The 13,159-nt window shown below is 36.5% G+C and overlaps 1 protein-coding gene across 2 annotated transcripts in view; it reads right to left on the bottom strand.

Moving 5' to 3' along the window:
* Window positions 1–7,672, bottom strand: part of GRAMD1C (Protein Aster-C) — a 66,917-nt gene extending 59,245 nt beyond the window's left edge. Inside the window, exons 1-4 of one of the 2 annotated variants that reach the window (XM_051214876.1) lie at window positions 7,122–7,672; window positions 7,039–7,077; window positions 6,146–6,549; window positions 331–624 (exon numbers count right to left, since the gene is read on the bottom strand). In XM_051214876.1, coding sequence (XP_051068058.1) covers window positions 331–624; window positions 6,146–6,469 — 618 coding nt within the window. In that variant the 5' untranslated portion in view covers window positions 6,470–6,549; window positions 7,039–7,077; window positions 7,122–7,672. Of the gene's footprint in view, window positions 1–330; window positions 625–6,145; window positions 6,550–7,038 lie in introns of both variants that reach the window. The other variant, XM_051214875.1, reaches the window with a different exon arrangement.
* Window positions 7,673–13,159: the final 5,487 nt, after the last annotated feature.

The raw sequence follows: 13,159 nt of genomic DNA, 5'->3' as shown, positions 1-13,159 counted from the left end.
TAATACATAATCGGTGAAAAAGTCATACATTACAGTGATAATCTATAAAATATAAACTAACAAACGAATAGTTATGCAACCATGTACATGAAATAGTTGGCTCTTTGTTTAATATATTGATTAAGAGAATAGTATACTGTTTAAAATGAGAAAATTCACCTTTATATAACGAAGAATTTATTATCATTTCGAAAATGCTAAATTTCACTTGGAAATATAAGGGAAAAAATGACTACATATAATCATACTACCATAATTCTCACATTCACATATTATAATAACAAGTTGGCATTGATAATAACACAAAATAACTAACTGTTTAACACTTACGCTGTAAAGATTTGCAAAACGTCTAGGTCGAGATCGACTTGGCTTTGAAACATTTTGATTGGATAATGCACTTGTAGAACTGGACTCGACAATATGACGGCTTTGAACTGTTGACAATGATGATATAGTCAAGTTGGAATTGGAGCGCAGACCAATCAATGGAATATTTTGACTACTTTGATGTAATTTATGCGAGCCAATTATCGATGATGATGACAAACTTGTTTTGGATGTAAGCAGAGAATTTATTGCATTATTTTGACAAGATTGTTTACTAGTATTATATTGCTTGTTCTTAACATTAAGAAATAACAATAAATATGAATTTTATAATTTGTCAAAATAAAATATAATACTTTTTAATAAAATACACTAAGTTATAGAAAGGTTGTGAAAACAAGTATCCATTAAAGACTAATAGATAGAAAATGAAACCAGTAGAGTAGTCACCGTTGGGGAGTTAAAAAATAGATTTCATCAAAGTCAAACACAGAAAACGTCAGAAAATGTTTTGCCCAATCAGAATTGAATATACGCTTCTCAGAAATCAGTCAGTCAGTCAGCTACAACGTAGGACCAGACACATATGTGCATCCGTCCAAGTTGCCATACCTCATTAGTACAACAACATGAACACTGGATTCATAGAAGTAGTTAGTTCAGTGGTGGTAATATATAAAAGGAAGATTGCATAAAAAGACATAGTACAGGAAGAAAGAATTAGTTCGTAGAAAGAAAGATAAGAAGTGATTTTAATCTCATAGTTTAAGGGAAGACAAAGAGTATATACACCGACACCATTGTGATCGATTCTGAGCCCCCAAATGCCCTGGTACGGCCGAGAGTGAGGAGAGTCCGCTCTCCCTCTCGAAATGCTCTCACATGACCACACGTATATAGCCTCTGCCAGGGAAGTCCTACTCACTGCCTTCTCATGGCATTACTGTTGTTTACGAAATTGAGAGGACGAAAAGCGAACGTCCGGCGCTTTAACCGGGTTGGTGGACATGGAGAGTCCACCTAGGGGAGTTAGAAAAACCCCATTCCAAACCAATGTTGCACATGTGCTCCAGAATCCTGAGGGAACAAATGGCGTAGGAACCAATCGTGGGTCACCGGCTACGATGGGACTGCATCTCCTTACGATGCTTCACTGCCTTGTAGATCAGACTTTCAGGTCGAAGGCTCCGGGTGTGACCCCCTAAGAAAACCACCTGCTTCGATTTGGGCACCCGGGTAGTATCACAGCCCTCACACCAATGAAGTGACTTGTGTGGCGCATATGTATTTGGTGCCTCCTTGTACCAATATCTATGTGTTAAAATAAATAAATAATAATACATGTCACTCACAGTCTCCAACCATTGGTTACGATAGTCACGCGGACCCCAACCAAGTAGTTTGCATCTACCAACATGGCTCAGACTAGAATTTAGTGACTTCAAGCATTGATGCCACGTTTTGGTTTGGCTTCCCCTAACTTTCTTCCAACCATCCCCAACACTAGTCAGCATTGCGCGTCGTGGTAATTCGTGTTCAGGCATACGTAACACGTGGCCCAACCATCTCAGTCGATGAAGATTTACAACCTCATCAACTGATTTACTATCATTCCCTAATACCCTAAGTCTAACCTCACTATTACTTACCCAGTGAACCCAGTAGATGCAAGCAATATTTCTAAGGCATCTGCGGTCAAACACTAGTAGCTTACGAGTATCTTCTACTCTTAATGGCCATGTTTCGCAGCCGTAAAGTAGAACAGAACGAACTGCTGCGCAGTATACTCGTCCCTTAATTGATAGACGGATATCTCACCTTCGCCATAGGTGACGTAAGTTGGTAAAAGCCAAATGAACTTTCTGAATCCGTGCTGAGATTTCGTCAGACACCAACCCATTTAGGCTCGTCAGACTTCCAAGATAAGTGTTGTCAACGCGTTCGACTACTTCACTCCCTATCCTTAGTTCAGATGTTGATACAGGCCAGTTCTGAAGCAAAAATTCACACTTAGAGGGGAGAAGCGCATCCCGAACATTCTGACATTGTTGCTCAGTGTTACCAAAAGACTCTGCATTTTATCAGCGTCTTCACTAAACAGCACTATATCTGCGTATTCTAAGTCGATAATTGAACAAAAGAGAAAAGAAGTGGAGTGTAAGGGCTTAATTCGAAGACTAGTTTGTGTACAGAAAATCGAGAGTATTTATAAAGTAGCATGTGTTCTTGGTCTTTTAGAAATTTCTAGAAAAATAATATAGTAATGGTATAATTAATTATCCAATCAAAAACGTAACATGTATTCGCCCATTATTCTCTGCTTCTCAGAAATATGTAGAAAATGGGCGATTACATGTTACGTTTTTGATTGGATAATTAATTATACCATTACTATATTATTTTTCTAGAAATTTCTAAAAGACCAAGAACACATGCTACTTTATAAATACTCTCGATTTTCTGTACACAAACTAGTCTTCGAATAAAGCCCTTACACTTATTTTATCTTTTGTTCGACTTAACGTACAGAAGTAGTCTGGGGTTGTAGGATGCGGTTAGGAAGTTATTAATAAGCATTTCCAGTAGCAGGCTTATCAGTCACGAACTTACATCTCGAAAGTTGACCACATAGAATATCGTGTGAATTAATCGAAAATACTGACAATGTCGTAAATCGGCGTATTAACTGTGTCTAATTGTAAATCTGTTTGATATGCTACCAAGAACATTGACCGACTGACATCGCCAGCCACTATGCTTGTACACTAAACAACACAGTACTGTAGTGACCTACTTTTATCAAGAGAACGCGATTGGTTTAATGGAAACAATTATTATAACCAATTGTACCAGTGATTGTTTTACTGTATTTGTTTATTTAACTGTACTAAAGACATTCTTCCTTCCTTTGATTGTAACCTTACACGCACTTACGTTTGCTCAGTGATTCCGTTTGTACTCTTTTGGCACGATCTCGGTATTCTTTCGATACCACGGGATCGCCAACAAATATATATCGCTACAACTTCCAATCGCCTTCTGATATCTGGTACGCGATCTTCTTGTAGTGGTGATCATAGTCGACTGCGACTCGATGCCACGCTACAGTACAAAGACTCTCATAGGATGACGACAGTAATGAAAGCAAGATGGTTGTTAACTAAGACAATACATTTTACTTAGGTAATTCTACTTGTACATAATCAATAAAGTTGTTTGTAACATACAATAACAAATTGTCATACTTAAGGTGAACAATGATAGCGCACTTATTCAGTTGTAAAATATAAATAACTGCTAGCATTCAAAACAAGTGGTTTATATATATAGTATAAGACCACGTTATTAGTATTGACCTGGAATTAAAAGTTTAAGGCATGGCCTTAATTTATCTTAATTGACCTTTTAATCATCACGGGAAAAGAACATTTACATATGTTATTTAGAACAGAAAAGGACGGAAAGAACACGAAATATAGTACTATAAACAAACATGTAAAAACTGCTATATCACGAAATTAATTCTGTGAGATATAATTATCATACATACCAGATAAACATTCACATGATCTCCAGTATTCCATTCTATTAAAAACTCGTGCAATGAATTAATATTTGAGGCTTATATTCACGTCAATGAGACGTACAGTCAACTTCCTAGTCCATGACAGCAACAGAAACGAATCACAAATTACGGTGATAATCATATATATATATATATATATATATATATATATATATATATATATAAGCCGTCTGTGGTAGCCGAGGCTGTTCTGTTCAATCTGGTAAACTGGTGACGATATCCATGAGATAATTCCGCCAGTTGATTTATGCCCACTTCCCATCTACAGCATTTTAACTCGGAATTCGAACAAACTCAGAGTTAAAGGAATGTTACAGTTTCCAGTTATCGAAGAAAAACGTCGAATCTTGAGGTTAGGCACCAGGTATCAAAATGAAGGACAGCATGCCACTTAACGAACTGGATACCTGATCTACAGGAAGTAGTTTCTACGTGTTGACAAACAGGCTACTATAAATGGGACTATTAGCAGAAAGGTTTTAAGGTTTTTAAAACGGCTACGTGTTAGCGAGATATAGATTGGAATAAAGCATATTCCGTGTAGGATTGTGTTCGACAACGCTAACTCATTACTTCTTAGCCAGAGATATGCAATACTTATACTTGGAGAAGATTCTAAAATATTATCATGTTAAAAACCATAAATATACTAACGTTTTACTTACTGTGATTCTACTCCCATTCAACCTCGTTATTTGGAATATAACTACGTTCCTGCTTAACCATGTTCTGATTTGGGAACTTGTCGAGTGAAGTGGTGTCTAAGAGTACTAAGCAATAAGAGTAGGTCGGCCGTAATAAGGGGAATCATAACACGCCTAAAAGCCCATAACCGCTGGTTCGAATTAAAGTATACTGCTGTCAGACTGGAATATTAATGGTAACACTAATAGTAAATTGAACTGACTGAGCAGTATGCCTGAATGAAACTCAATATGTTATCATGACAAAAATTGTAAACTTTAGCTTCGAGTTTTTAGCATTTAAGCAGTTTAATCACTATCCCAATTAGTCCAATACAGCTCGAAAATTTACATCTATACGCAACGTATAATGAATTGCATGGAAAAACCCAGATCTTGCTCATCAGGGGTGAAGTATGAGACACGACTTAGTCATGTGCCGCTAATAAACTATGTAACAATGACATAAAGAAGTAGATGACTTCTGCGACATATTTTTAAACTTAGTTGATAATTCAGAAGTTGTAGATATAGACGAACATCATACGTCGGATAACTGTTTGCTGATAATGTGTAAGAGGCAAAGAAACATGGATTTTTGAGTGCTATCAACCAAAATGTATGTTCGGGATGCTTGAATTAATATGTACCAAATCATCAGACAAAACGTCAAGGTAGCAACAACGGTCGGGATGTATCAGAGTTAAGTAATATTTTATATGTAAATGATAAACATATTGGCTGAACTCAATCACAGTTTAGGTCATACCTGCTAGAATGTATTGAAACTTAAAAGTATGAAAAAAAGCAGGGCACGCAAAACTTGGATGTGGACAGTTTCTTGTGAAAAAAAATTATTTCACTTAGTAACGGCGAACGTTAGAAAATTAAACGAGTGATATCCTAAATTACATAAAATTCTAAATAGAAATACAATTCATAATAAATGAAATGATGTCTAAAATAAAGAGAGAATGTGAAGCAATTACCTTCTGGTTATGTTAATTTTCCAGCATGCATTCTTAATTTATACTGGAATCCAATAATGTTTAGAAAGGAAAGAAATAGAGTATGCTGACACTATGGTGAAAACTATCTACACACTCACAACAGCACAATAAATATCAGGATATCCTCTCATGAAGTAAACTGGATTGCAAAACATGGATTTTACTTCCCTTCATAATCTTAGTGAATTTGATCATTTGCATTCTAGAGTTTCCAAATTAATGCAGCCACTTGCCAACGCTACTAATCCTATCATCTACGTAAATTATACTGGACAAATGGAACTAATACAGCCCATTGGTTTGTATAAGTCTTCAAGCCATAATAATTTTATAAAACTCAACGGAACTACCCATTAAAAACGAGTGAAACAGGGTCCGAAACTGAAACCTGATGATGAAAAATCTAATGACTTTCATTACTATACGGCGTGCAGAAATAACACCTCTTGGTTTATAAATTTACAAAGCTTATGTCATTACAATGAATAGCATAAATAATCACAATTTCAAATGTTGAAGAAAAATGCTCTACTTACTTTATATTCTCCAGATCTTATGTGATTGGGTATGGAGGCGAATGAATTGCTTAGAGTGTTTTTGAGAACATAAGGTCCAAGGACACTTGACATAACCGAGCGTTTACCTTCATTATCGTCGAACGGGTCGCCAATAGCTTTCGTATCAACCATATTATTCGATATAGATACTTGAGCTAGGCGATGGGAATCATCTGAGTCTTCTGGGTCCGGTTCATAGATGGTGAATTTGACGGGCAAATGGGAGCAACTTGTGCTTAAATGGGGAGATTTGAAGTTAGAATCTGTTTCAGTAGCGGAATTCAGGAATTGTGTTTCGCTCATTATTCGCTGGTGCAAGACGCTCAGTAAAAAGTGAATAGTTGGTTGCAGCTCTTAAATTTCTTGACATAAGATTTATTAGACTTTAAATTCAGGTGAAAAACAAAAACATTCAAGTGGTAAATGGTGATGAATGGATATGCAGCTATGTATAAGCATAACTGAAAACCGTAAAAATTTAAAACCGAGCGCTATTACTAGAGTAATTCGCTTGTTAACTGCAATTTGATTTGTGGATATTATAACAACATTTATAATCATCTTAAGTAACGTAAAGAATGTCAGTAACAAGAAAGTACGAAAACACTAATACGACTAGCAAGTAGTTTGTAGATGTTTTCGGTAATCAATGCAGTCAGTTACATCTAATTGCACGGGAACTATTTCAAGAAGTCTAGAAGGTTTGATATGGCAAAGACTATTCATCTGTAGTCTTCCTTTAAAATGTAAACAAGTTCCTCAGAGCTCATAAGGTTTCCCCAAATCCTATAGACATTTTAGAACATATGTATGCCACAAAGCCTTTTACAAATGCCAAAAAACCTGAGGACACCTTATAGACTTTTACTCACGTGCATATTATAGTTATATTATAATTGTTTTGTAATTATATATAATTACAAATCATATATGATTGCAAAATAATACCAAGTACCACTTGTCGATACAGTAACCTTAAGGTTATATTGGCTCCACTTTCCAAACTTTGAAGAAGTTCTAATGAAAATTTGGGGGAAATTCTGAGGAAAATGTAACGTCACTCAGTCTTCAAATTATATTACAAGCAATTGAACTATTTACAAGATCTTAAATAGTGCATTTGAGCATTTGTTCCCTGGAAATATCCCGCTACTTTTAAAAAAAACTTGCGAAATAAAGTAGCAAGACAAATGCCTTTCAACTTGTTCAAGTTAAAATCCTCATAATTACCGCTAATAACTATGTACACAGCCTCCCCTCTATTGGTTTATTTCAAAGGAGCTACTTTTAGTTTGCCTATGTGTAACGGATTCAAAACCTCAATCAATCAATGAATATTTTCACTATCAGATTAACTTCATTTCGCTCTTATGCAAATGCTTGTATTTAATGATACTTTTTTTGCTATTGGGCCGCGCACTTAGCGCGAAGCCCAATGACACCGTTAATACCATGATGTATATGTTGTTAACGTAGACCTGTTTTTTCTCAGTCTAACAAAGTTCGGATGGGCTGGAGGAAAAGAAGCAAGATGTCCATGAAACCTACGAAACGAAATGTGAAACTGTATTTTGTGAAAACTTTACTTTTGTAACCCATCACCACGTTACTTGATATTTGAAAATATAACCCATTGGCTGAAATTCCGTATTCTCTCTTCCCAACTATTGACTGCTTGAGGATTGTGTTGGGTTTCACATCCATTCTGTACTACAGTGAACGACTCTAGTATGTGCTACATTTGGTTGAGATGGGATCCTGCTTACTCATATTCAGACACACGGACTATACAGCAACCCTCATTCTCTGTAACCCACAAGTCGTACATAATGATGTTCATCACATCGCGACCGTCCAACTTCATTTAACTCACCAGCTGGACACAGTTGTCTCAACAACGGCATGCCAATATAGAGCAAGCACTGACGACAGTGCAATTCCATCAGCAAGGCCAGATAATGCATCTAGAACTGTATGCCACTGTAGGGCCAGCGAAATGTCATCTACGTTGGTGATCTACACCACCAACTCCTGATTTCGCCGATCGAATTGTCCTGATCGTTCTCATAGGTTATTTATAATCATAGTCGTTTGCTTTTATTCCTAAATTCAAGTGTACCAGGTGTGCCTATTTAGTCATTGGCTCACTTTTTCTCTCTCTTCTTTCTAGTTATACTTGCTCACGTTTCTGCATACTCTCATTCAGCACCCAACATTCCTTCAGGTTAGACAAAAACTACTGCGTATTTGGCGAGCCTGCCGGAGGTTGAAAGTTACACTAATATTCTTGATTCAAAGAATCTACTCTGTTTTGTACACCAATCTGTCGACAACCACAACCATGATAAAGTAATACTACGTTAGCTGAAACGCAGTTAGGTGACTACAGCAACGTAAGGGGAATTAAAGGCAAATTATCAGAGCTCAGGAACATGTTTTCAGTTCTAACTGAAGTCTAGCTCATGGATGTTGAGGTCATAACTCAAGGAATGTAACTATTTGGATGTGATAACAGGCATAAACAAGTTGTGAAATGGAATTATCCAACGACAGCCGCTTGGATGCTACGACCCAGCCCAACACATAACCTTTAATGCTGATTAATATAAACTTATCGAAAATTTTGTTCGTTACTCATATTTTTCATGATTCCAACTAATTTGTATAATCATTGTTACGGACTACGAGATAGTTGTACAAGTTTGACTCTGGATTTTCTAAGTTTTTTATTTGCTTGCATAACATATTGATGACCACTCGCAAACACTGCTGTCGAGGTTCTTCTTGTTCTAATACAACCACTTGTCACACATATTAGTCATTAATATGAATACAGTGTACATTTACGTATTTGTTCACCCACCATAGGATTATATCTGAAATATTACTTTAGGCTACATGCTCTATTTAGGACTGGTGATAACACATTACTGCGAACCTAGTGACTTAGCTGAACATGTTGCATTTACCAGCGAAAAATAATATCCAACTTTTTATCGGCGCATTCATATTTTCGTATACAGTTAACTAACTCTACACTTCATCTCATAACTTGTTACAATTTCGGCATTATCAGTTTTTGGTTCTCCACAGGATCATCTTAGTATTTTTTCAGCGCAAATAAAATCACATACCGGATCAACGGAATACTCTACATTACAGCAGCTAACAGCATATGAGATTACTGATTTACTTGTCGGTAATTTTTAAATCTACAAAACTGAAGAAACAGTGGGTCATCAACGTAGGTGATCTGTGTCAATGATTAGAGACCAGTGAGAGTTCTATGGGAATTATATGCTCTCATAGCCAAACATCGAAGTCACGCCGCGTCGTCAGCATGCAAGGTGGATTACCATTTCTTCATATCCAGGCACTGTGGCAAATTTAATGACTGCATAGGACGAACATAACGGCATTACATAAATGTATTGACAAGAATAAGTATAAGTAACAGAGTGTAACCACTGTCACACGCGCCCGTCCGCAGTGTGTAATGGATTGATGCGCATCAGGTGAGCTTAACCCTGACGAACGTCGGTAGCCTGTTCGGTATTCACTGACCCAACTGCCGAATGGTTTGGCTACGGCCAATGATATTTTATTGATCCCATATACCTTCTATCGATCGCAGTTGAAAAGAACATATAAGACTGCAAGAACTGTGGTGAAACTAGCTATTGCAATCATACTATCATTCGTTATAAGTCGGAGACACAATAACAACGTAGAATTTTTTGCTAGGTATAGAATATAAAAAAGTGGTCCATCAGCAGAATTGTTTTGCAAATTATCCAGAGGGTAGTAATATGCGTATACTAGAACAGCAAGGCAGTATAAAATCTGTCGCATCACTTCAGGATATCCAGACACAGAATTCTTGATATCACTTTGTCTCCTCAAGGTCGCGTGAACTAAAGGGAAGTAATTTTAACCAGAGAGTGACTTTAAACTTATGCCGTCGGACATATCGACTGCTCAAGTTTGAAAATGGACGGTACTTCACCAAGCACACAAATAAACATCCAGACACCAATATGTATTATTAATCAAGGCACAGCCATATTCACAGTGATTTCAGATGGACAAAAATTGTTCGATTTATATATAAGTCAATATCACTACAGTTATCCACACTGATGGAATAATATTACGAACTTACCACGATACAGCTCCATAATCTATACGACCTTGGGTTGAAGTCGCATCGTTATCGAGCGATCATACTTGTATGAACAAAGCGTGAAAATTTGACATTAGATGGCTTTAATTGACCATCATTCCTTATTTATCATGTATTAAAAGCCTAATGTAATTCTTAAAGACCAGTATAAATGATTTGTGTCGTGGTTTAGTATTATTACATAATCATTGCAGATGCCCATAACCGTTACTACATCTCGGAAATTGTACAGCTATTGAGGATCATCTACAAAACTTTCTGTGCCTACAACAGTGGTAGAAGGCAGTAACAGATAACCACTGTGAGATATTGAGGTTTATTTTTCAGGAATTTATTTTGAATAACGATTCCTAAACATAAAATTCACCTGGAAAGAAAGCTTAGCTGATGAGATGCTTACTTTGGGCTAAAAAGAGAGTCTGATAAACTGAAATTTACAGGAATGCATCCCGATCTCAGCCCTTAGCTGGAGCTAAAGATTAATTGCAACACTAGGTTATGAAGAGACGAGAGGTATGTGCGAACCAAGTTAATCGATGAAATCCAAACTATTCAGAAGTGTATGTAAAGGTTCTTTTCTCAACCAAAAGCAACAAGACAAGAGAATTTTTCTGTAAGAGTCTAATAGCATTTTGCCAACCCAGTAAAGGCAGAAATCTTCAATGACTGTTTCATCACACACATATGGAGGTCGAAGAAACATCTACCCAACTTCTAGGATATTGGTGTGGAAACTGAAATACTAACTGGAAGAAAAGTTACCTCGATATGACAACATTCACCTATAATCGTAAAACAGTGAACAGAGAATATTACTTTATTGAATTGTGGTCTAGTTTGGTATTAGTACACTTATCTTTGTTATCACTATAATAGACCTATTCCCAAAATTGTAGATCTGTCATGACGTGACTACCTAATCTATGAGATCTTACGTGGAAGTCGTATCATTGTATTTTCTAACTCGTCGTAACCTGATAATCAGTAAATGACTCTTAGCACTTCTGAAGAACACATTTAAGCTAAGGGTAGAGTAAAATATTTAATATGAATGGGGATTTGCTACGAGGATGACCACGTCTGTAAGGTTGAGCTATACCATACTGATCATTTGCTCCCGCGTTCATCATTGTTGACCTTTTCGTGCTACATGTTGAACATAAATCTTCACAGTAATTACACTCTCAGCTTTAAAGGTCGTATGGTTAGGAACTAATCTCATTACAAGTTCACTTGTATATGACCTGTTTGATGACAACTAAACGCTCCCAACTTTACTCGAATTTATTCCTGACCATCAGTTGCACGTCACTAGGCAACCTCCAGAAAGTGCTCTAACTCTCATATTGACAACTCAAATCCTGCTAAAATTATTTACATTCATATGCAAGAAGTGTTATCACTATAATAGACCTATTCCCAAAATTGTAGATCTGTCATGACGTGACTACCTAATCTATGAGATCTTACGTGGAAGTCGTATCATTGTATTTTCTGACTCGTCGTAACCCGATAATCAGCCTAACTGAGTAAATTATTACAGAGAAGCTTGTATGATCTGTAACAATTTGATCTTGTCTGTAAACTGTCATACATCATGTAACCTAATGTTATTTGAGAATAAATTAATGATAACTTAAAGGTCCAACAACTCCCATAACGATGAGGACAGGATAGTAACTGTAAACTTCAAAAGGAGAAACAAGAAAGATCTGACTTATTGCAAACAATAAACACTACTTCCATCACTGTCCGAATTTATGTAAAGGCTAACTAATTACTAAGTATTAAAATAGTTGGTCATTAGAAACATTCTCTATAATCACTCATACGAGTTCAAAAGAGACAGATTTTGCTTGTTTATGCCTTTGCCATGGAAAAAGGATAGCCTGATAGGACGCTACTTTCCATATTCCTTAACCTTGTGATAGTACTTAACACTGTTCGATATGCACTCGTTATAATGAAGTTTACAAGGTTGGATATCACTGAACTAGTCCTCTACTAGTTTCGGAAGTATCAGTGAAACTGAATATTCTGCAGTGAGGTAAAATGAGTCCATGTGAACTGACCTGTCACAACGTTATGAGCTGTGTACGAAGTCTTTTAAAAGGTCCTTCATTTTTCTGATTTTCATTAAAACCCTTTTAGACAAACATACTAAGTAAGCCGAACCACATGGACGCAATCATCCCACTGGAACCTCACCTTTACGATCCATGAGGTGACTTCCGAAGTGTAGCCCATCAGAGTCAGAAATTTGAAGTCCGATCTCACGTTTTCTAATAAGGAATTGGTCTTATTCGCAAAGTCACTCCAGCCGAAGTGACAATAGATAGATCCTAGAAGAGGCCCAATAATCACATATTACAGATTTTCTATCGTTTTTCATTTGGAACAGCTGTGCTTAGTGAGCATCTTGTAGCCTATCTATCATTAATATAATGGTGTTCAGCTAGCCTATTTATCCCCGTTTGCTTTTTTTAGCTTCGCTTTCCTGCTACCAGAACTTTCGTTTATTTTTTTATTTGAGGAATTTATTTGTTTACCTATGTTGATTAGTTAAGAGATGACCTTAAAAATCTAAGTATATATCAAGACAATAGAGCTCAAGCATTAGTTCGCTTCCTCATTTTGTATATGCATTATATTTCTTATTATCTTATATTGAATGTTTGAAAACTTTGTGTGTTTGAGCAATTAAGCTTGCGCTCCACCTGTGCTGTTTCTCGAGCTAAAAAATACCTGTTCACTACCAGTTTGATTTTTTCTATTGATACAACGAGGGGTACCTACCGGCACGAAGCAAC

Source organism: Schistosoma haematobium, chromosome 2 (assembly GCF_000699445.3).
Source record: "Schistosoma haematobium chromosome 2, whole genome shotgun sequence".
Taxonomy (NCBI): Eukaryota; Metazoa; Platyhelminthes; class Trematoda; order Strigeidida; family Schistosomatidae; genus Schistosoma; species Schistosoma haematobium.
Note: the sequence above shows the minus strand (reverse complement) of the source record. Positions and strands in the feature narration are given on the sequence as shown.